Source organism: Ceratina calcarata, unplaced genomic scaffold (genome assembly GCF_001652005.2).
Source record: "Ceratina calcarata isolate Rehan_Ccalc_2016 unplaced genomic scaffold, ASM165200v1 scaffold586.2, whole genome shotgun sequence".
Taxonomy (NCBI): domain Eukaryota; kingdom Metazoa; phylum Arthropoda; class Insecta; order Hymenoptera; family Apidae; genus Ceratina; species Ceratina calcarata.
In genome coordinates, this window is record NW_017177087.1 from 791,715 (window position 1) to 816,891 (window position 25,177).

General features: G+C 38.4%; 1 protein-coding gene across 12 annotated transcripts in view; it reads right to left on the reverse strand.

The window, feature by feature from the left end:
- Positions 1–25,175, reverse strand: part of wake (ankyrin repeat and fibronectin type III domain containing protein wide awake) — a 115,542-nt gene extending 90,367 nt beyond the window's left edge. For 2 of the 12 annotated variants that reach the window (XM_018032616.2, XM_026817544.1), the window contains exons 1-3: positions 21,229–21,502; positions 2,763–2,852; positions 1,197–1,333 (exon numbers count right to left, since the gene is read on the reverse strand). In XM_018032616.2, coding sequence (XP_017888105.1) covers positions 1,197–1,333; positions 2,763–2,852; positions 21,229–21,231 — 230 coding nt within the window. In that variant the 5' untranslated portion in view covers positions 21,232–21,502. Of the gene's footprint in view, positions 1–1,196; positions 1,334–2,762; positions 2,853–4,706; positions 4,746–18,840; positions 19,200–21,228; positions 21,503–25,080 lie in introns of those variants that run through there. The other 10 variants (XM_026817553.1, XM_026817545.1, XM_026817550.1 and 7 more) reach the window with 10 other exon arrangements.
- Positions 25,176–25,177: the final 2 nt, after the last annotated feature.

Genomic DNA, 25,177 nt, shown 5'->3' on the forward strand with positions numbered 1-25,177 from the left:
AGTCTCCCTGGGCTTTTTACATGAAACATACGTAATTCTACTAATTTTCAAGTGCTGAAGGTAGAGAAAATAACAATTTGTATAATATAACAGAAATTACTTAACAATTAAATTAATATTAATGCTGGATCTAACAATGAGAAAACAAGGCATGGATGTATAACTAATTTTGGGTCTTGTCGCTGTAGGGGGAATGAACACAAACAAAAACAGGTCGAGATTCATTATCCCAAGCAGTATGTTAAATTCGGCCACTGTGAACTGCCGCGCAGTTGACACAAAAGCGTCTCATAAATAATTCCCGAGACCGGCTAAACTCTGGCTGCGACCATTGACTAGTCTCCAAAGAAAAATTATCAAAGAGATACAAAGCATTTTGTTCTTGTTTATTTATCATTATCATAAATGCGCACAGGTATACTAAGTGTCAACATTTTTATTATGTTAATTGAGACACAGAATATTATATGCACTAATTTATCAAAGCATAACGTCTGTGAGTTTATTAAATAATTATAGATAAAACAGATACTGGATAATGTATGCAGTAATTGCTGTTTAATAATTTCATCAAAGCGTAACGTGTATACGTTCATTAAATAAATGTAGCTTCGTATTTTGACAAGTAAACTATTGAAATTAATGAAGTAGAGTATCTCTAACATTAAACCATCTATCGGTTAAATAACCATTTGCAAATTCTTATATAAAAAATAAAATTAAAACTAAATTTTTGTCATATTCTTAAAATTTTTTAAAATTATTATTTAAGCTACTATCAAACTGAAATAGCAGTGCTAACATTAAATTGCACAGAAATATAAATATTATAAATATAGTATGTTAGTATACAAAAACTGTCGTTAGATTTAGTGTTAATCGTAGCAAAAGACAAATGTAACAATTACGTTATTTGTTCTTAATAAAAAAAATGATATGTGAATCAGAATAAAACGAAATTGCAAAGGATTTGAGGAGGTCTGAAAGCGCTTGAAACCGTCGCAGAAAGCGGGTTACCAGTTACCAGTAGAGAGAAGAAATCATTTTGTGAAATGGACCGAGTGGAGCATTACGTCTTTTTTTGTAGTTTCCGAGCGATTCTTTATCCTTTAACGGAACCCGCCGTTCCCTATCGTCCATTCGTTACGCTCAGCCTTGTAACAGCTTTTTGTGAAACATCGTAAGGAATTACTCACCTCTTCTCCTTTCGTTGTTGCTTCTTCTTCCTAAAGGCCTTCTTCACCCGCAGAAGCAGAAACGCGGCGCGATCGATGGTTAGGCCCGGTGAAGCCTTGTCGCCGCTCGACATCCTGCGCCCGAGTCCTCCCAACACCTAAATAGAAGGCAAACGACTTCTTACATAACAAGCAGCAATAAGACGTTCGATCAAAACACATGAAATGATTAAATAAAATATTTATAAATGCATATCAAAATGTAAAGAGATAAATCTGATATTTTCCAATATTTAATCTCCGATCACCCGTTTTAGAATAGTGACTCACTTCGTCTTCTAATCCCATCTTATCAAATTTTGTGCCGCTTTATCAAAATCACTTTGGAACACGCTAAGTTCCGTGGTTCGAGAATTTAAGAAATTCTAGTCTAATAACTAACAATCCGATGAAACAATAACCAGCGATTTATTTCACTGCATTTAGAACCACAGTTCGATCATACGTTTACCGAATGTGAAACTAAAATCTATTGTTCGTGAAACGAAAGGCTTGGCGAAATTGTTTTAATAGGCGTCGCACAATAGAACGGAAACAGGTTTCGCGGTGGAGAACATGAAGGTTTTAAAAGGACGGGGAAAAATAATTACGCGAGCGAATGCTTATTGTAGCGGTTTTTAATTCGTTACTTAATTCAGCCAAGTCCTCGCACCGAACGCGACCTGGACTCATTTCTATTCATTTCACGTCAAGCGCTGTTACAATCCCTTGCTGTACACCCTCGATGCTTATTATGCGTATTTTAATGAAATCATGAAAACAGAACAGCACTGAGTTGCGTCGTATTATTATACATCCATGTACGTACTTACACGTACACCTGTGCAGTACGTTCATCGGTCGGTCCGTTAATTAGCAAGGATTTATCGCGTAACGAAATACATTGTCAGCACGTCAACACAAGGATTATCGCCGGTCACGGGTCAAAGTAATCTCGTTTCTCCGCCTCCGATTCCGTCGCCACTTTAAATCCCAACCCTGCCCCTGCATTTACAGACGTCAATTAATCCCAATATCAACCGTGAACACTGATAGCGTGTATAAACCAGGCGTCGAGAGAAATTCAAAGACAATGCACAGTAAAAACAACACAAATGAAGAGGATTAGACAGGGTGGTTCACCAGATATCACCACCTGGATATTCATTATTATTATACAATTGGACAAGGACTTGGGTTCGTGGGTGTATACAGAACTTGATCCCATCCCTAGTTATTACATTCAATGATGATACGATGTGTCATATCTCAGTGTATTTTTATATTTCACATAATCCCATAAAAAGAAGTCGAGAGGTGTTTAATTTGGTGATAAACCATCTCCTATCCAACAATTTGAAAATATTTCATTTAATACATTATTTCCAATTTTTCCATAATGTCCAGAACGACCACATTGTTTGTCGAATATGCAATGGCAAATGAAATAAAAAAGATGGTCATAAAGTATTGGTAAAAAGTAATAACCAAAATCGAGGTGAACTAGCCTATATACCCTGTGTTCTTTGAATTTAATCTTATTCCTACCTTTTCCTCAAAAACTCGAAACGTTCTCGGCATCCACTCTTTTGAAATAGCAGACTCGCTCCCATTAGAAGTACTCGACATTTTGTCACACTGCCAATACGGTATTAAAAGCGATAATTAAATATTGAAGCCACTCGCGTAATTTACGGCTAGCCGTCGCGTCGCGTCGCGATGTATTTTCGACGATTCCTTTAAATATATAAAAACCGCACACGTTACACGATCGAACAATTACCGAGAGTCGTCGCTCCGAAACGTGAGAACACGAACATCGTCAAATTTCCAATTTCTATTTTGTTAAAGTGAGCTTTTCATTTCATTTATTGTCAAATGGCTTGTACAAAAATATTTTCAACAACAGTTTCACAAGAACCTAGATAGATGTTTTTTTTTATGTTACAGTTAACGTATAAATTGCATAAGAAAATGAGAGATAGATGAGAATTTATATCATCCTCTGTACTCTAATAGAACGAGCTATTTTGAAAGCGTCCTTTTCCGGCTTCGATTTTTCCTTTTCCCGTCGAGTGGGAAACTACTTTGGGTGCTATATCATTTCACGCAACGACACCCGATCATAGAGACCGCTAACTCGATTAATTAACTAAAATCGCTCTAATAGAACGTCGAATTTTCGTCCGAACATTTCGCCAGGCTCGATCTATTAACAATCACCGTATATCGGGTCATACTGTGTTTCAACATTTCATCGGCGAGTACGGTAGTATCGTCTGGATTTAAGAGACCAATCGGGGTATCGACGATCGACCGACTGTTATCGATCTCGTGGACGAATGCCTAGTAGCCAAGCTTCAGCTAACCGTTTGTTTTCTCGAATTAATTCACTGGACGGTATCCGTTTAATTCTATCAACATAAAGCAGGGAGATTGTCCTAGCTCTCGGGTTGAACTACCAATCGCCAAATTGTCACGCCTGAGTTAAATGCGATTAAGGAAATCCCCTTCAATCTTAACCGCCGTGGTAAACGTTGCCTATTCAACAACATAGCGAGAAAGCGAGAGAGCTGAAGCTTGATTCATTGATTTTCAATTAATTCCATTAGCTTCAACCCAGCATAGTAATTCGACGAATAACACGACATTATAAAAAAATTTGTATAGACTAAACGCAATATTCATATGTGAATACTTCTAAAATGATTTAGTTCGCATTTGTATGTCTACCAAATGGCAAGTTTGTCATATTTTCAGGTACGATAAAAGTAAAGCTGAACGTATCCAAAGCTGCAACATTTCCAAGCTAATGGAACCGTTCCCGTTACTTTGAATCCCGTGAAACAGAGGTAGGGGATCTACTCGGGGATTTCAAGCCGGATATATCCTATCCGAACGACGCGAAGCCATCTGCTACGCCATCGAGATTCTTTGCCCTTTTTCGTGTACATTTTCCATTCTTGCTATAGATCATCCGCCGGATCGCACATGAACTCATTTTATTTCTCCACGCGACACTTTTATGGGAACAAGTTGACAATTTTTAAGATAATTGCTTCCCTTCTTTCCTCTACCATACCTCGCAACCGATCCATTTAATTAATGAGTAAAAAAAGCAGAATGCGTAAACCGGCGATTGTCCAGGGGCTAATGAAGAATTCATTTCGTTTCGAGTAAGAATAGCAACCCGGCTATTCCTGCCCACCTTTGGGTGTATTATGCATATACTTATAAGACACGCAACTGACCGGGCGACTTTTATCTCGGAAAAATCCTCTTTGTGTAAACACGCCCAGGCAGCGTGGCTTCATTTTCTTAAAAGGACAATATTCCGTTTTAATTTCGCTTGCTGAATACCTGGCGTTCAGTGAGCTTCTTTTTAAATTCTCATGAAGTTAATAAGCGTCGGCGTGTACTAAGAATAAATGTTACGCGAATAATTGTATTGGGAAAACCGATTAATGAATTTTTCAGCGTCTTGCTGCTTACCGGCGTTCTCGGGCCGCTTTTCATTAATCGGAACTCGGAGATGTTTGCCGAGTGTAAAGTTCAACGTGGCACAGCCTTCACAGGTAACAAGCAACTACTTCTACCCCCAAAACTCGAGCGAAGCAAGTCTGCAGAAGGTAAGTACCAAACTGCATGTATCGTAATGTGCGACGTGTTCACAAATTGCGAAGGCTTTGAGGAGATAGAATTCTAATGGCATGCCTGGCTTCCGTGTACAAATTATCAACTCCTGAATCGTCATTGATCATTCAGAGTCAAACGATTTATGCTAAAATATTTCCTACTGACACGATGCAAATCGCTTATTCAAATAAGCTGACCTCTCCCCCCAAGATGAATTGCTCGATTTTCCATTCAGTATTTTCCAGTCTCATCAAAATAAAATTTTCTTCTATACGTCATTAAGAGAAAAGGATTTATCTGTTCGTTTGTTACATCCTCTTAAGAATGTAAATCATGTTTCCCCCATGCAAAATTTTTAAACCAATTTCAAATTTTTAGAAACCACAATTACAGTAAAAAGTAATTGTAAAAATTTACATAATGCGAACTTAATTAACGTTCACGAAAGAAACTTCTTAAAAAGCGTTTGTGCTGATTACAAATTTGAATACGTACTTCGGAAATATGAAAAAAGTTCCACGTTTTTTCGCTGCTGCATTCATTACATGAAAAGTTTCTGTTCCAATCAATGTTACACAGAAAGCCGGTTCTCAGGATAATACAATCTAAGTTCTTACAAGTTTTCAGTTTAGAATCGTACAACCCTTTTCTCGCGTGGGTGTCTAGCAAAAAACCTCGGAAAAGATCCAAGGTTATGACTCCAATCTTACAATGCCATTTAAAAATAACTGTTATCAAAAAGTTTATTCAAGCAATCATTAGATTATTAACAGAGATGTTAATAACAGACGATAAATTGAGAAAATGTAGTCGGTATTGTGTGGTTCTAAGAACCAGATATTCATTAGAATAATAGTCAGACGCGGTCTAAGTGAATTACGGATGTTCGAAACAACGGGACAAGTCGTGGAAACTCTGTTTGTTAATTAACCTTCGGCGAATGTAAGTTCGAGCTTAACGAGGTTCCCACGAGCGCAAACTGTATCGCGGGAATCGCGTCAACGCATAAACCGTGCCCGATAGCGAAAAGAGAATGACAAAGCTTACGGCGATTAATCGATGTCGAGGATCTCGTTGAAAGCTGATATCGCTATCGGGAAACTTCGATGGGACCAAGTTTCTACGAGCGAACGCGCAAGGGACCAAAGGAAACGCGTTTCCAAGTTTCCGCCATCCCCGATTCCACTGTCATCGATTATTATTATAAACATGCGTGAAATTGGTTCGAGATCGGGATTAAACACGATCGATAATTACTGTCCTTGCGCGACTCTTTGACTACGGCTGGGGGAGGAAAGTTAATCAGGCTATTGAGGATGAATTTTATTGAAGCGCCGATCGATAAAAGACAGTGATTAATGCGACCCAATACCGAGCATCGCGTTCACATAACTCTGCAGCCACGCGGTGCTTCTAAAATTAACGGTGAACCTATCTTTATACCGCACGAATTTTATCAAACTAAATTAATTTCAATTAAAAAGTTCTCAGATTTATTCGTTTCACGTAAATACAAAAATAAAGTCAAACTAATTATTTTACAATAGCACTAAACACGAATAAAATATAGATACATAATTGCAATGTATCCATTACTATAGTAAATGTCGTAATTTCTAAAATTATAATAAAGGCAGTGAGTAGAAATTGTGACATTTACTATATTTTTGTACGTTTGTCTAATAAAAAATTGTAATCTAACAAGATTTGGGAAATAATTGACTGAGCTTGTTTTGAATTGACAAAACTGAAATTAGGTAAAAAAAATCGGACTGATTTGCGGCTGTGAATTTAAAGCGTTTTAAACTGTTTGTTTTTCAATGGTAAATAGCTCTCGACTGGAAATAATCGTGCCACGATTGTATATTTGATCGCAGCCTTGTCTAAATACTGGCTTACATTTTATGGTACTGCGAGAAGGGGTGGATCTGTCGTTTCAGCCAGAATCGAATCATGAATTCATTCATTTAGCACAGGATATAGTAATACGGTTTGATTTCATTGCCGGTTATGCAGACGTCTTGCGTAACTCTCTAACTTCGCCAAGCGTCTGGCTTAAACTAATATACCGAGTTCAATCCTTTGAATCCTTATGCACATTTCTCGTTGCCCGTCCAATCTAATCTTTGTTATAGTTAGTTAATCCTTAAAAGCGTTAGAAATTCGTTCTTAACAATATTAACTTTATTCAGTGTGAGTCTTCAGAATTTTATCCCCTCTCTCGTTTTAGTCTTTATATTTCAAGTAGCCCAATAAGAAAATATCGAGAAGTGTTACATAAATTAGATGATAGACCATTTCGTCCTATCGAACGATTCGGAAATATTTTATTTAATACAGTTTTCCAATTTTTCCATAATTTCCAGGACAACCATCTTCTTTGCTACGAATAATAATAACGATAAAAATCGAGGTACTATTTGCTCAACCACTCAGTATAAATAAGATTAGGACTATAGAACAACGAGATAAGTACATGTAAAATATATTCATTATATTACTGAACATAATACAAATTAATTTATCAGAAAATGGTTGAATTCTGCTACGTTTTTACCAGGAATGTCCGTACATAAGTATATACCAGGAATTTCCAAATGAGGATAATCCATTGTTTAAAACAAGCTTACAAATTAGTTCACGAGTCAGACTCATTACAATAATTACGACTTCGTTGAAATAGTCAAAAGCAGATTTTCGGAGAAATAATTATTCATCTGGACTAATGGATCCTTTAATTAGTAAAAGTAATGATAAAATAATCATAGCAATACCACGTGTTCTTCCCTAACGAACCATATTTCCTACCAGAGTATACAATCAAAACTGACAATCAATATAAATTCCCAGATTCATGTATTCTATACGCATGTACACAACCATAAACTCATTTCTGATTCTTATTATCTATTAAATTCTACACGTGCACATCGTTAATGACTGGAACAGATTGATTAAACAGCGGACGGAGTCATTAAATGAAACAAGACGGAAAATTGATGAACATTGGGAAATGAACATCAAGCCTAGTATAAAATGTTATTTGCGGTCCCGTATCGGTCAATATGTCGCCACGGCAGCGTGCAAATATCGTTTGACTTTCTATTTAATTTCGAGCCTTGAAAATCTCCGCCCACCATTTCCACCCTCAAGGGTTGCTTCTCGTTATGCCACAAACTCTCAAACTCTTCTTTTTAACTCCTTATTAATCCTCCGGCGTCTTCAAAGCTAAGCTACCGAGTGAGTCTCGACGTGGTTCCATTTTTCGCGAGAGTGACTTTCCGCCGCGCTCGCGTTTCCTTCCTAATTGAATCAGTAGCGGAACGCAAATTTTTCGCGACACAGCTAGCGTGAAAGGGCACTGAGAAACTTCGACGAGTAATAAATAATTCATTCAGAAATCAAGTTGAACGACAAGTGTACAAAGAGATCTGGGAACAAGTGGATGAGTACAGTTGTTTCGCGTTCGATATCAAGAAAGGAAGTTTCCATTCATTATGGAATAGCAGACAGTCCCCGCCAAGGCAGGCGAAGTAATCTCGAAATAAATAGATACGCGTTACAATTCCCTCTAGATCGATAAAGGTCGAAACAAAAATTCGGCTAATGGACAGCCTGTCGAACTGTGAAGCATCGTCTTGTACAGAATTAAGACAAAATTACTCTTCCGAGGATTCCCGAAACTATTAAATCGTACCCAAGCGATACAGATTGTTTCCGACCAAAAGAGAACCGGCGCGGAACAGAATGCGTCCATTATTGAAAAGTGATCCCAGTTGAATACGATGGTTACAAGAACGTCGTAAAGTTTACCCTCGATCGAAGGATCAATAGACGCCGCACCTACTCTCCGGGTACATAATAGCAAAAGGTCACGGTTTATCTCGGCCATGCTAATTAGCGAACAGAACTTTTACTTACACCCTCGTTCACCTCCCCCTCCCCCCCCCTTCCTCAGTTAATGTAGCTGCCGATCGCCCGCAACGATAATTCCACGTGCAAACTTCTCGAGCTGAGCCGAAACTTTCACCTGAATCTCGACGGTCACGAGATCTTTGAATAAATCAGCCGAAAACTTCGCAAAATTCTCTGCCAAAAATTGCCCTTTAATTAACCTGGATGGAATTAACATCGATCTTTCAACAACGGTTGCAAGTAGAGTTTAGAATAAATTCGTTTACAAAGTGAAAAACGGCATACTTAAATATTCCATAAATGACCGTAAAAAATGTTATTATAAAGAAAAAAGAGATTTTTATTGTTTATCTTGCCTCGGACGTAATAAATAAGTAAAAGGGTAAATCGGAAGCGAGTCGAGGGAAAAGAAGATTTGCTTTCATTGCTCGACCTCGATCCACGGTAAGGGAGCGAGGGCACTGTTGACGGAGAAATTTTCGTGGCCACTTTGAAGCTGTACGAGAGTGCTTTTAGACGCAACACGTTCGTTACGAAGTCATGGAAACGCAGCGCGGACAGGCCTCTCGACGGTGAACGCAGTTTCAACGATCGGTTCGAGGACGAGCCAACCGTAACGGAAGCACAGTAAAAAGGCACCTGCTTCCTGATACCGCGCTCCGTTTCTGGGGAAACACAAACCTGTGTATAACCTGCACTTCACCCGCAGTTCAACGGAATAATCGGTCGCAACACTGCGAATAAAGAACGATGCTCGTGCTTCATTAAATAGTAAACGCAATTCGTAAAAGAACAGGTATATGGAAATCGAAAACTGAATAAGTAATGAGAGATCAACTCATGAGACTCCGCCTACACCATTGAACCAACACCACGTATGATAAAATCTAACGCTCTAACAGCTCTGCCATTATGAATGTATAATACAACACCAGGCATAAGCTCGAATTAATGAAATAATTTATGTAAGTCAAAGTAGTTACAGTTGTATAAATACAGTTGATGCAAACAATGTCTATATTCAATTATATATTTTATTTATTGACTTTATATATATATAACAAAAACATTAACATTATAAATATTTTCTAAAATATCTATTGTTTTTTCAATATTACTTTATTTACAAAGTCTAGTATATCTTTAATTGGTATTCTTGTGCCTTTTACATAAACAGCTTAAACTGTTGTTATTTTCTCTGCTTCAAAATCTACAGCCGTTGTACTAAATTCTTAATCTGATTTCAAGAAGTGTTGATAACAATCCACTGAATGTTTCGAAACACTATTTGGTCAACGAATTGCATTTAACTATTACTTCTTGTACTTTTGAACTATCATCAAAATTGGGATTACACTTAGGAAACAAAACACATACTAAGTAATTATTTAACACGAAGTAATTATTTACAACGAACAATTGTTGAAACAAATGTAAATATAATTGGAAATAATTGCACGTGCTAAACCCGTTTGAAATGTTTGAAAGCCGCTTAGTAATCATACCAGAATTGTTAGGCTTTAGTATTATAGGTGGTATTGATCGAACTGAAATCAGGACTGCAATTTCTGTAGCTTCACCAATAATTCTTTAAATTCCCTGTTCAATTCTAGATGTACAAAATGATGAATATATGCATAATAAAATAAATCAGATATTTATATCATTTACTATATTATTAAAAATGAAACAGAGTTATACAAAATTTCAAAACTTCTACAACTTCACGTATTACCTTTTTTCCTTTCTTCACTTTTTTAACATACTTAAGGGATTCGTGATGGAGCCTGGCGGAATCTCTGGTCGTAAATCCCGAAACTTAATCTAGTAAATCTCTCAGCTTCAATGATTTCGTGATGCACGGAATTAAAACGAACGAAAAACCAAGGCAATGAAAACATACGCGAAGCTTGATGAAAGAATGCCAGAGATCAAAAAGATAGTAAAATGTGCAGCCAGAAAATGTCGATGAAACGCGTATTGCCGCGCGAAAGATTTATTGCTTCTGTTACGTTTGAAAAACAAGTTTGTATGAAAACAACCTACAGGAATAAAAAACAACGAATTTAATTAAATATGACGGAAAATATGTCTGTAGTATATATTTTATCTGCAAGAGTAAAAACGTACGATATTGGCTCGAGTTTTATTAAACGTAATTATAATAAAAGACTAATTAAATAACACATAAATGTTTCTCAAAATCTCGCGACGAGTTTTCGCCCGCGAGCGAAACAAATATGCGTGAAACTCCGCCAGGGAAACCAACGAACACACACGAACGGTGCAGACGCCACCGCCGCGAGTCGCGTTTCTAAACTCGGAGTTGAGCTTTTCATCGGGTACCGGGATCAAAAATATTTTTCCCCGGTTCTCTCGTTAAAAATACACCCGGGACTTCCGGCTTATTTTCCTTGCCGCATACAATTTCGCTACGGCATGACAGTACATATCCCACAGTGGCGAAAAAAAAGTGAGAATAAAAAGCGTCTGGACGATGATGTGACACCGCGCGCGAGGTGCCAAGACACGAGATGACGGCGTGAATAAAGGGTGCATTTCCTGAATCGCTTTTCTACCCGACGACAGCTCGACCGACCACGATACATACTATTTTCTATCGATCCAACGATGCACAGCCTAACCTTTCCATATTTAATACTTTCTTGCGTGCTCGTACGACATTTCCAGGTGCCCGACTAGCTTTCGGAGACGAGACATTAATATTTCAACGCATACAATAAACCACTGGTTGTTGTTTCGCTTAATGGACAATAAAAATCGTGAAATCCTGTCCACCGACTTCAAGTGAGCATAAAATATAAAAAGGAAACGTGTTTTATATCTAGGAAATACGATCGATTTTTTATTACATTGGAATCAAAGAATTAAATTCCAAAGAGGTCATTAAGTAAATGTTCGACTATAAAAATGATTTTATAAAAGAACAAGAATCAGCTTTTAGCAACGTGATAACGTGAGTATCTTCGAAACTATATAAACCTAGAGCGAATCCCGAAGGAGAAACTTTAAATTCTGTTCGAGGACGCGACAACATTTGGGTAGAATAAAAAGGGTGTTGCTTTCTAGTAATTTAATTCTCCCTCCGCTAAGGAATCATGAATGAAGGGTGCAGATTCGGGAGAACTTTGGTCAACACTCGTACCAGGGACGTTGCCTCGACTTGGTTTCCAAGGTGGCCAACGGGAATTAAGGGTGAGCGACTGGTGTAAACAGAGGTTGATTTACGAGGATTCATAGGAGTGCACCAGTAGTTAAACGTGTGCCTTCTGCTTCCGCGTGGCGCCATTTTAAAAGTAAACAATTAGCTACAAACACGTCCGACAGTTGTGCGATGTTACCGAAATCAGAGAGTGAAGACAAATTCCTACCCTGAATTTCACGAGTATTATTGAGATAGTTATTCACTTCTTGCAGACGATCATTCAAAAAGCTTTATATTCATACGTTAACTTAAAAAAATATAAATTAACACAGAATTCGCGACAAGTAGGAAAATGTTGGAAAAATTAAAATTTGTTTTTTGCAAAATTGTAGGTACTGCTATTGCTTGCAAAAAAGGTTATATACAATTTTCTTCTATCTCTAATACTTTAGGAGTAATCGATTAATTATTTCGTTCATCGCCAATTATTCCATAACGAGTGAAGTTATTAGAAAATTGCATAGGATCTTTCTTGTATCTGGCAACTGTTCAGCACCGACAAGTGTTTTGCTTTCTATTTCTTATTTCGGTGACAATATACTCTAAAAGGCGTTAAAAATTGTAGACATTTTCGTCCCATAAGGCTGCCACTCTTTAGTAATCTCTCCTCAGTGGCCAAACGAATACTTCCTTAATTACGACCGCACGTTTCAATCGAAACGTCTCGATGGGACGATGTCCGAGACTCGAATGAGTTAAATAATCGAATTGTTGCACAACCGGCACGATTAATCGATGGTAAATCATTCAGAGAATTTCGCATAGTAATCGGAAGTCCTGTGAGAGGGAATTGCACCCCCTGTCCTCGAACGCTTCGGACCGTGGAAACTATTCAGGACGAGTCTCACCGGCGACCATATCGAACCAAGGAGGAAATTAACGGAATCCTTGCCAGGACAGAGCACCCTCCTGTAGGAGGCAACATATATCTGTATAATACATATGTAGTTATAACATTCCGCGTAAAATAGCAAACGTTCGATCCACTTCACGGATAATTCTTCAAAATCGAAAGCCATTTGTTTAAACCAAATACGATCATAACTTGCGAATCTAATTAATTCTTTTTATTATTATTTTTCCCGATGCCCGTCTCAATATTCTCACAATAATGATGCACTTTCTCCTACCAGTGTATCAATCAGGCACGTATGAAATTTTTTAGCACATTACAAAAAATAAATACCAAGTTCTATATATAAAAGCAATGATTGGCGGAGTCCCCAAACGCTCGTCACAACTGGCACTTGTCGGAAAGGGTCAAAGGACAAAGTTTAATAGGGACACGGTATAGTTGGTCAAAGGTAGAAAACTGGATGCTACCCAAACCTGAATGTCACTGCGTCAATCGTTACCGTTACTCGATGCCTTAATTCAAGTTAGGAAGGTTGCCATGTAATCATCGTTCTGTTAATTTCACACAGATTTTCCGGGGAGAAAATTTTAACGTTATAATCCGCGCGTTACGCCGGCGTATATAATTCGCAGATTTTAATTCGGCCGACGTCAGCGAGAAAATAGACCAGAACATTTTCAACGAGTTCGCTAACGAGAATAATAATCAATGCGACATGGAAGTTTGAAAGCATTAATTAATTATTAATCAAAGTCACGAAAGCAATGATCCGGGGCAAAGTATTCATCCGGTGTATTAAAATTGATAGTCTTAAAAAAATTACATGAATTAATATTTAATTAATTGTAGAATAATTATTAAAAGACAAGTTTAAAAAGTCAAATTCATTTATCACGGAAGATAATCAACTTGAAAAATTCTAATCTCCTCCGTAAGGATAAGGAGCTACCAACGGACAAGTTATGGGCATCCGGGTTCATCGCATAAAGTTTGCTCATGTTTCTCTACGAAGGCGAACTTTCCGCTGACCAGTTCTCTTCCGGTGCAACTGTTATGCCGGCAAACAACGCTTCATTCAGCGAATTCAACGCTGCCTTCAGAGAAACCTGGCAATCTCAGAAATTTCACTTTTACTCGCGTCAACCCTCTTCCGCCTCTATTAACGTGTCATGCATCAAAGTCGAGCTTGCACACGAAACCATCGCAGCGACGTGAAAAATGATCTGCACGGTTATGAAACAGGCCGACGTCAGCGAGAAAATAGACCAGAACATTTTCAACGAGTTCGCTAACGAGAATAATAATCAATGCGACATGGAAGTTTGAAAGCATTAATTAATTATTAATCAAAGTCACGAAAGCAATGATCCGGGGCAAAGTATTCATCCGGTGTATTAAAATTGATAGTCTTAAAAAAATTACATGAATTAATATTTAATTAATTGTAGAATAATTATTAAAAGACAAGTTTAAAAAGTCAAATTCATTTATCACGGAAGATAATCAACTTGAAAAATTCTAATCTCCTCCGTAAGGATAAGGAGCTACCAACGGACAAGTTATGGGCATCCGGGTTCATCGCATAAAGTTTGCTCATGTTTCTCTACGAAGGCGAACTTTCCGCTGACCAGTTCTCTTCCGGTGCAACTGTTATGCCGGCAAACAACGCTTCATTCAGCGAATTCAACGCTGCCTTCAGAGAAACCTGGCAATCTCAGAAATTTCACTTTTACTCGCGTCAACCCTCTTCCGCCTCTATTAACGTGTCATGCATCAAAGTCGAGCTTGCACACGAAACCATCGCAGCGACGTGAAAAATGATCTGCACGGTTATGAAACAAGTGCCGTAGATCAAAGTTAAAAATTGTAGCTGTAACTCTATCTAGTATATTCTTCTTCTAAATAATGATTCACTCCGTGCGAAAATTCGTGCATAAATAAGGAAGTTGATTGGAGCACGAGGGGCTGTTTCTTCGAAATAAAAATTGTCTTCCAAGATTCTTGGAGATAAAAATGAATATACTTTTGTGAGTCTAATTTGAACAAGAGTCGTTAAGTTTATACGAGTCTCCGTGTTCTCCACTCGCGAAGATGATTTCATTTCCCGCTGTTAACTCGCTTTATCTATTCTTAGGTAGCCCGTAAACTTTTATGGAACGAAAGTGCACATGAAACGCGTTGCAAGCAGAGATAGAACTGCGAATATGTTCCGCAGATACTTCAATTGAACACCCTGTTACGCGTTTTTCAATATCCGTGATCATTGCAGAAGAGTGAACGATATTTGAAAAAAAAAAATTCTTGACTTCATCATCGAACTAGATCAGACGTTTTACTAAATTCAGTAATACAAGTTAATCCATGAAGACAGTCGGCGGCATTTGAGTGAAAAGCTCATTCCGTCAGCGAAATCGCCATTGTAAGAAAAACGTGAAACAAGAGAACGAAGGATTTCGTTGCCCGAAGGCTTCATCTTTTATGTAACGAAACGTGGTTATCTCTTATCACAGAGGATGAACATTTATAGAGAGACATACGTGCTCGGGCTGGGTTGCACGATCGTTCGTTTTTATTGCTGTATGCTGGATCGAAGCCAATGTCGCAAACCGGATATGCATCCGCGGACTGATTCGAGCTCGCTTTCGCGAGGCGAGGCCGTGGGTGTATCGAGCATCGAAAAACAAATTTTGCGAGGCTACGCCCGCAGGACACCCGGGGCTGAAAAATTGCCGCCGCGGCTTCCCGACTGCATAATTCGTCGGGGCTCTCACCCTTTGACGAGACCGTCGCTTTGCCGCTTTGCGAATGTCCCCGAGCCGGGAAAAGTGCCCGGGCGATCTTCTGACGAGAGGCTTATTAAAATTATCGATTACAACATTTGACGCTTGCTTGCGTTGGCCGAGGTTCACCAACTTTTTAGCGCAGCTCGTGAGAGAACAAGCGAGACCTTAATGAAAACGTGCGACGATAATGAACCGAGAACCGATGGATCTTCTTTCGAAGAAGAACACTAATTGGCAATCAAGTCCGCTCTGCGAATCAGGTAATTACGTCAAATTGGAGCCTTTAGACGCTTTTTAATTTTCATTTGGTATACGTATGTAACAGATACCGCGGAACATTGTCACGTGCAAAGACACGGTGACATCGTGTTGTAATCCCTGTGTACGTTAACCGCCAGAGATTCGTTTTAAGACCCGGGATATCGGTGTCGGTGCAGTTCGCATGCAAAAGATAAGCTATTCTATGCGATCTTCGTGTTCGACTAGTATCCACTTTATTTCCAAGTAGAACTGTACAGTCTCTAAACTAACCCAGTTTTCTAAGAATTCCTCGTTATCGAGGCAGACCGACTTCGCAATGATCCACTTTGCCGTTGTTACAAAAACAATTATCGAATTTTTCATAAAGAACGAAGGTTTTACTTTTGTATAGGAAAAAAAATCCTTGCTTTGTCCAGTTCTGTTCCAAAGAGGATCTGGTTTCAAATGGAATCCGAGATTTCCCGGCGGCGATCTCTTCGAGCACTAAATAGCATCAATGGAATCTGGTTTTAAATTTTAATGCCGATTGGAGTTACGTCGGGCCGCGTTTAGAAATTTCCCGGAACGGACGACAATCCGCTTTTCTTTTCCCGAATAGGATTCGTACGAGATCACTGTTTCCTAAATGCATACTGTGTACAAAGGTCTAAATCGAATTGAACCGAGGGTCTTTCAATGAAAATGGATTGAGCAGAATAGGGAAACCGAATCAATGGGAGCGTTCGTAAACCCTGGTGCAACTATCACGTGTGATCTCGTGATCCGAGGATATCTCACAGATAATTAAAATAATACGATAGATAGATAGATGGATAGAACGAAACTTTCTTAAAATTATAAAAAATAAAGGAAGACAGATATGTTGAAGAGCTGAATTTCATTTTTCTATTTGTCTGAGAACATCTCGAATGCAAAGGAGCGACTGTGATGGATCTGCTGTTTTTCCAACACATCAGCAGCGAAAATGGATAGACGCATACCTATTTCCCGTGTTCAACTCATTTCCACGGACTCAACAGCGAACGGCGCGGAAGACAAGGAGACCGGCTTTTCGTCGAGCTCCTGGCTCGTTGCCAAACAGGGGGATGATATTCTTTGTTTGACAGGCTGTTTCATTTCCCGCTGACAGGTGGCTATTGAAAGATTCACTGCGACGGGACCGTGACACCGAAAAAACAATGCCCGAAGGTAGACACCTTCGGGATAACGATATCACACCACACTTCCGACTAATTAAAAGTCAAGGAAACAGCCCATTGTTAACGAACATTTTCGAACTTCATTCTCGCAGGAATATGTATAATGGAATATGTAAAATGAGAATCGAAAGTGAGATTCATACTTGCTAATTTACCTGAGGATTATTAATATTTAACAAGTTGTATAACTTGGGACAATGAGTTTCGAGACGTCTTTAATTATGCTAGTTTTCTCTATGAAGACAAGACGCGAAATTCGTAATGAATGTATGTATGTATGTGAAAAAATGAGGAATATATTTATTACTCATTTCGGGATTTGTCCTCATTAGACATAAATCAACGGGTCGAGAGTTGTTGACCCAAAGTATAAAGTGTAAAGTACATAATTCATATAATGTATTAAATGAATTCTGTGTTTCATAATTGTACACACAATTTACTAATTTCATTGAAAAAAGTTTCATACAAATCTTTTTTACATTCGTGAGATTTAGCAAATTTTCTGTAATCAATCTTTTTTGACATTTTACAGTAACATCAATCAATAGTTTCTTACTGTATATGAAAATTTTTGTAATTCCATTTCATACATTTAACAATCTTCAATTATCCTAATTTGCTCGTCTTTAAGAATCGAATCACAACCAGTTTCGACTCCTATTTCCTAGGAAATAGTCAATCATTCGATTTGATTACAAAGAAATACAAATTGTGTGAGTAAGTTGTACATAAAAAAGTGTCTCCTATAACAATTTTTATTGTCACACCTGACGTACTTAACAATTTTAAAACGATTTCTAATTTCCTTCTCTTTAACGATCGTAACCAATTTCGACTCTCGCTGTGATCTTCTACGGAACAGTCAATCCTGCGACTTGATTATCGCGGAAGGAAATAAATTGTGGCCGGTACACAATAAAACCTCGCCCTCGATCAATTCGCGTGTTATTACTTTCTGCACCGTAGAAATCGTCACGGAAAAAGAGTTTTACGGTCGGCTCGTGTCTGGCTCCAATTAATCGCAACACCGAGACCTTTAACCAACTCCCGTCGTCGCCGGTTTGCATCATTTCTTTAACGAAACACCCAAAGTCGTATCAAATTCCCCGCCTGCTCTCATCAACCGTCCCTCCCAATCGGAGGGATTTGAAATAAAATTTCCGCGATTCGTTGCTCGAATTTTCAACCGTCGCGAGGTATCGATCGACCGCGCAGGCACCGGCGAATATCGCGATTATTCCAATATGACCACGCACTGGTAAATTGTACCATTTCTGAACAAGATAGGCGGAGTTGAAACGATCTCGAACCTCTTCTATAGTTCAAGAACTTAATTCAATTGCCAAAGCGAGAAGACCGATAAATTCACAGATAATCGTTAGAATGTCTCAGTCTTGGTTAAGGAATTTCACTTTCGCGAAGAAAAACTGTTGGTTCACTCCTTGGATCACTCCACCCGGCTTCGTAGCGTTAAACAAGCGAAACACGGAGAGAAACGAGCGTCTGACTAATCACGGTCAATACTACTGGAGACAAGCAAAACACTAGTCTTCTACTGAATTAAAAGCAATGGGAACTAACTAAAAACACTTTCAGATATCATATGCAATGAAACAGAGTATGTCACGTTTTTATGACTAAAAATTTCTTTCCTAAAGGTGCCCCATAATGTCTGGCTAGCATCGACGAGATAAAAAAGCGCAAGATGGTATTATAGATAGCCCATTATACAGGTAAGTATATTTACCTTGTTATCAGTGCGGTGGCCAGAAAATCAATTAACTAGGTAATTAGGATGACGCGTGAGGCACGCCTATATTACAACCACTTAAACCAGGAATTTCATGGAAAGGTGTAAATTCGTTTTCTCTCATCAGGTTAATACCATACACAGAGATAACGTACCATCGAATAGTCGCTCTATCTCACTATCCACGGCCACTATTTTATACTTTGCACCTGGGCTGATAACACTGGCTGTTCGCGATAACAATCTTATTACTCTCGCACAAATCCGTGATTATAGCGAATTTATGAGTCTGGCCGGACCCGATTAAAACGAATTCATTTAAATTCCACCCGGAGCGGATTGATTACTTCGTCGATCTTAAACAAACGTCCAACGGTATTTATTTTGTTTTAATTAACGAACGAGCGTCTTCCGCACCCGCTCGCATTGGCGTGGGAGAACTGAGCGAGCGTACACGGTACGTGTTTGCTTGTTCTCGAAAACTGAGTATATCACGAATAATTCATTTTCAATGAGGCACCGCGAACTCGAAGCTAAACTTTTCGTTTCCCCCAGATCATAAAATATTTATCGTGATTTTATCGCCGCTCCCATAATCACGACGATGTGTCTACAGTCCTCCGAATTTTTCGTACCAGGAAACCATCGAGCCCGGGATTCTCGTAAACCAACCTGCCGTCGAGGGAACGAGGGCGTACGATTTCAAGGACTCCATTAGCCCGACTGAAATACGAATCCCGTGGATATCGGGAAGGGCAATAAAATCGACGTTTAGCAGATTATCGCAAAGGCGCGGCTGAAAAAACCGGGAATGAAGAGGGTGCACGCGCCCTGCCATCAAGTTTTAAACTTTACCCACCATAGCGAAATTCTACAAGTTTATTCAATTGCAAAATTGTGAAAAAGAAGATACTTTTCGAACGAGCAACGTCTAAGAAGTTGTCGAAAGAGAAAAATGAATGGGGAAGCTAAAAGGAGATAATATTGTGAGTCACCGTGAAGCTTCGACGACAACGACTGGAGAATCATCATAAATATTAGCTCCCTTGGAATGAATGCATCGAAGGGACGTCAAGAATGCTTATAAATGAAATGTAAATACCTTCATAAGTGAATGCAAATATCTAGAAGTCCCAGTCAACTGGAGAAACGTTTAATATTTTCTAATCGAGAACTGCACGTGTAATCGTAATTGAAACTGTTACTGCAATGAACCCGAGGAAGTACCAATAAAAACGACACAGGAGAAATCAACAAGCATTCAACGAGATTGATTAGTTTAACCAGGCTGTGGAAAGCTAAACATAACAGAAGTACGTTCTACACTTGCGTTACAAATTAATTGATTGAACAGCTGAGAAACTAAACGTTTCACTGCCTGTCGATTACGTAAAAAATATATTGAATAATTTTGAAACTGTTGTTAGGTTGCCGCGTCGCGTAAGACCTGCTGCTGCCTCGGACTTAACTTTCTTTCAATACAATTTTCTCCCGTATACTTCGGAGCGGTGAAGGTGAACTGACAAGAAAATCTTTGAGGAAGTCCGCGGCTTGATAACACGTGAAAACTTCCGACGCCGAAGCGAAGGACTTCCTCATCAGTGAACATCGGATTGACAGGGATTTATATTTCCAAGGATGCTCGGGTGGAAGTGTCTCTGAGAAGAAAGGGTAAACAAGCGTACTTATTTCGCGTGCAAGCAAATAATCGCTTCTAACTGTGCAAATAGCTGCACAGAGTCGAACGAAAAGAACCTCCGACCCCTGCGTCCAAATTCCGAGTTAGAATTTCGAATCTTCCCCGGTCGCGTAAGCAATTTAATTTACAACGACGAGCTTCAACTATAGACCGAAGTAGAACGAAACATATGTATGTACAGGGCTCGTCAAAGCGAATCGATTGAAAGCTTCAGACATAGAACTGTTTAATCTCCAATCCGGAAATATCAATAGAACCTATCAACAAGCTTTACGAAATTGCTAGTCCGCCGAATTGAATTTCTCCACGAAACATTTCACGCCTATAGATTTGAATAGTGTAATGAACATGTGCAGTCGAAATAATTGAATGCATTTAACCAGTATGCAAATCATATCGATATATATGTTCAAGAAAAATAAACTTTAATGCGGTGAAACGATCGCAGGGGAAAAACCAATTTCTTCAGATAAAAATTTAAAATTGTACGTGCCTATCATCGATGAAAAAGTACCAAGCCTTTTAATAGCTATTTATTAAAAGAAAACGCGGAATCCCGGGGCGGTGTTCCCGTAATTTTCTCTTCGTAGAGTGGCTCCGATGTAGTCACCCCCTGACGGGTACCGCGCGCTAATCGGGCGGCAGAAATTCTTTCGTACTTTTCGCGTGTGTTTTTCGATACAGACCATCAGTGTCGTCCGCGTGATAAACAGCAGCTGTTGTGCATTTTTTCTCAGTCGCGGCTAATCGTCTTTCCCATAGTCCCACATAGTTTGCGTGAATCTTCGGAAAAAGATCGCGAATACGACGTTTGATAAAAAAAAAGTATGTGAAATTTACTTTTGCTCTTTTCTTTATCGCACGATGGATCCCCCTCGTCGTTTGGGGTTGAAGTCGCGTGCCGCGGATAAGAGGCGTCTCGCGTGGCACGCGGGTGGTGAACGATGCACGCGTCGCGATGCTCGGCCACCGACTGTCAGCTGCGTCGCGAGGGAACGTCGGCGCGACGCCCGAGCACCACCGAGGACGACCGAGGACGCCGAAACGGCGACCGGTGCACCGGCGTCGACGACGATGATGAGGGTACACTGTACTTAGGTTCTCGATGAGCCATTCCGACCGACTTCTTGTATTTCAAGGAATTGCGAAACACGATAAGCCGGCTGAGATTTATGCAAATGGTTCGGCTCGAGAGTCAACGAACTTGACCCTCGGAGTAATAACGTGAAATGAATTTCGTAAGAGGCAATGCTTTGAAAATGTTCATAGAAGAATTCTAAAAATAATTTTAAGAGCTGATAGACACTTTTGATAATAATTGTCAGTATCGATGGATAAGGGCAAATGTTTAATTAGAATGCAGCAAATTATGATGACACGAAGATCAGAATACTGACAACAACATCTAATGCCTGTTGAACTTTAATCAGCAACGATGTAGGGTTCACACAGTTCTGTGCCAATTCGGTGTTGGGTTTAATTTAGATAATAGGTAATTGAATAATAGGAGTACGATTATTATCACCCACGAACGGAATTATTCATTACAGAATCTCGACGTATCGAAATGTAATTATCTCTAAACGAAGCGCCATGAGAATTAAGAGAAGTAAATATCAGAACAGCTTATTGAATTATTGATACACCGAAACGCTCTTTATATTAACTGCTTCCGCTTCCACTGCGCTGCGTCAATATTATTTCGTAGAAATCAATCCAACACTGTAAGACGCGCGATGCAATTAAATTTAGAAATATAGACCGACCAAGGCTGTGGATCACATAAGATTTCTACGAAGCCAGACGTCTGTGATCGAAGAAATGACCGAGTCGTCAATGCATCTCGAGTAAACTTATCGGGAATTTAAAATGAACTACATTAATAATAAAATGGATTCATCGAAATCAAATAAAATCGACGTAGAGAATTCTCGATACTATCAAGTGGCAACGTACGCAATGTCTAATACTTTTATGTCCGACGTTTTTCTTTTTTAGAACAAAGAAAAGAAGATTAATCTTTTTGCACGCGTTGGCATGGCACTTTTCCCACATTCTCTGCCCAAAGCACTCGCGTAGAAATAAAAGGCATTGGCGAACGCCGCAAATCAATCGCCGCAGCTTCAAACCGAAATACCTGGACATTCAATCAGTCGCAATGCGACAAATCGTCGAGCCATTAAAAAGATTTGATACGATTAAAGGATGTGGAAAATATACACAGCCAATCTACGAGACGTCAATATTAATCTGAATTTAAGAATGCCTGAATAATTAAAAAGCAAACACTACACTATTTTATTAAGACGAAAAACCTGAAAACGAAAGAGATAAAAGTAGCTATTGTTGAGAATTTATATCAGTATAGCACGTGTCGTGGCGAGGTCACGTTAAGGCGATTTGTAAAATGAAACAAATTCACACGATCGTTAGACGTATTTGGACGATATCACGAGTTTAATTATTCCCTGTTCGTGGTTTGCGACTATAAATGATCTAATTACATAATCGTGCTGGAAATCGTCGCGCAGGTTTGAATAACGTCACTCAAGGTGGTATCTAGCCGACTGATAATCTCGAACCATGGTCTAGGCATACGAATAGCCCTACCAACATATTGTATTTTTCTGTCTCTTATCTTCTGAAGCTCTAATGGAATTTAAAACGTAGTTGTTGAATTCAGAGCGAAAATTATTCACTTCGCTCTTACTCGATGTTTAAATAAACATAAATACATTTAAAAATAGATAGAACAGAGTGTTAATTTAAATGGGTTTTAATTTTAATTGGTTCTCGTTTCCAGTTACATCACGCGATGAGACTTGGATTGGTATCGTTTCTAGAGTCCAATCTTTGGTATCAAATAAAGAACTGCAATTTAGATTAGAATCTCTATTCCTTAAATTGTACGTTTCAATAATTTAATGCATGTGCTAATGAATGTTACGAAGAATTGAGAAAAACAACAGATTCGATTTTCAACTCACACTCACTACAGTAGAAAATAGACTAATGTATTGTAAAAATGACTAAATTTTAATTAATAAAAGAATATAAATAAATCTGGACATTCCAGGATTCTTGGCCAAATGATTAATCCTGAGAGTAGGTATTTAAGATCAGTAGTCATTACTCCTTTCTTTCAATAATTCAATGTATGTGCTAATGAATGTTACAAAGAATTGAGAAAAACAGCTGATTCAATTTCGCTGGAGTAAAAGCCACACGAACAGGAGATGCGAAACTTGGTTTGTTTCTAGAGAAACAGGAAACGCAACCACATCCCTCTTGCTCTCCAATATTACTTCAACAGAGATTAAGTTTAATAGAGCGCTATTCGTGCACAGATGACACTCGAACTAAGTTTAATTTTTTAGACAGTCTAACATGAGACAAATAAATATCGTAAAATCTACTCGGATATCTCATCCTTACTTAAATCATTAATTTTAAGAAGCAGACGTGAACCAATTACACACGGTTAAGCGGTTAAATAAATAATTGATAGTGAATTTGCACGAGGGAGTTGAAACTCGGAAATGCTCATGACGAATTCTATTTGCGGTGAAATCAATCGAGTCGGAGCTCCGCAGTCCATACAGACGTAACTGAATTCGAGTAACGCGAAGAGTATCGAATTCCAACACGAATTCTACATTTTTTCACGCTTCAATGTTATAAACGATTCCAAACCGAGTTTAGCTCAAATGATTTATTTATAGTTCGGTATTTCCATTTTCAACTGGGTTCTAAAGAACAATACATTTATACCTCATTTTCTCTGGGCGCATAAATAAAAATATATTATTAAACATAAAAAAAAAATGTAAATGTCACGACTAATATACTTGTCCGAGTGGCTAGGAAATAGGCGCGTTAAGAACGCGTCCGTATCGATCCTTCGCCTATAGGGACGGTAATTTTCCGATAATCATATAGCACTACCAATAATACCTTGCTTCGAAAAGTTCATCGCGCTTGGTTAACGCCATTCCGTCCCTTTTTCCCACTCTGAGCTAATACTTAAACTAAAGTTTCACTGACTTTAACGCGAAGTTAATGGTTATGGTCAAATATTGGATGATCTTCACATATGTACGAAAAATCATTTATAAAGATATTTTGTATATCTAATTGATATTTATTGAAACAATATCTAAACCAAAGTTTCAATAATTTCAGAGAGATGAGATGATAAGAAGTTAATGATTGGAATAAAATATGTGATTTCACACTTATACAAAAAATTACGTATGTATAAAGATATTTTTGAATATCTATTCATTTAAATAATACTTAAACTTAAGTTTCAATAACTTCAATGAAACATTAATGAATCTGAATAAACTCTTCTCATACATTTACTAAAAATTATATATGTTAATTACTTGTATGTAAAATTATGTGTGTGTCAAATTGTTATATCTTAAAACAATGTTTTTTCTACTAAGTACTTTCTTACATCTGTTTCTCTCTCTTTTTATTAGATTTAAAAAATGTATTTTACGTTCTACTTATGAATTATTGCTGTAACTTACCTGTAGTGTTATCAGGCAAACATTCCTCGACAAGCCAGCTTTTATATTTCTCCAGTCCCGCCATTCTCCTACTGTTCGATGATATAACAGCACAGAA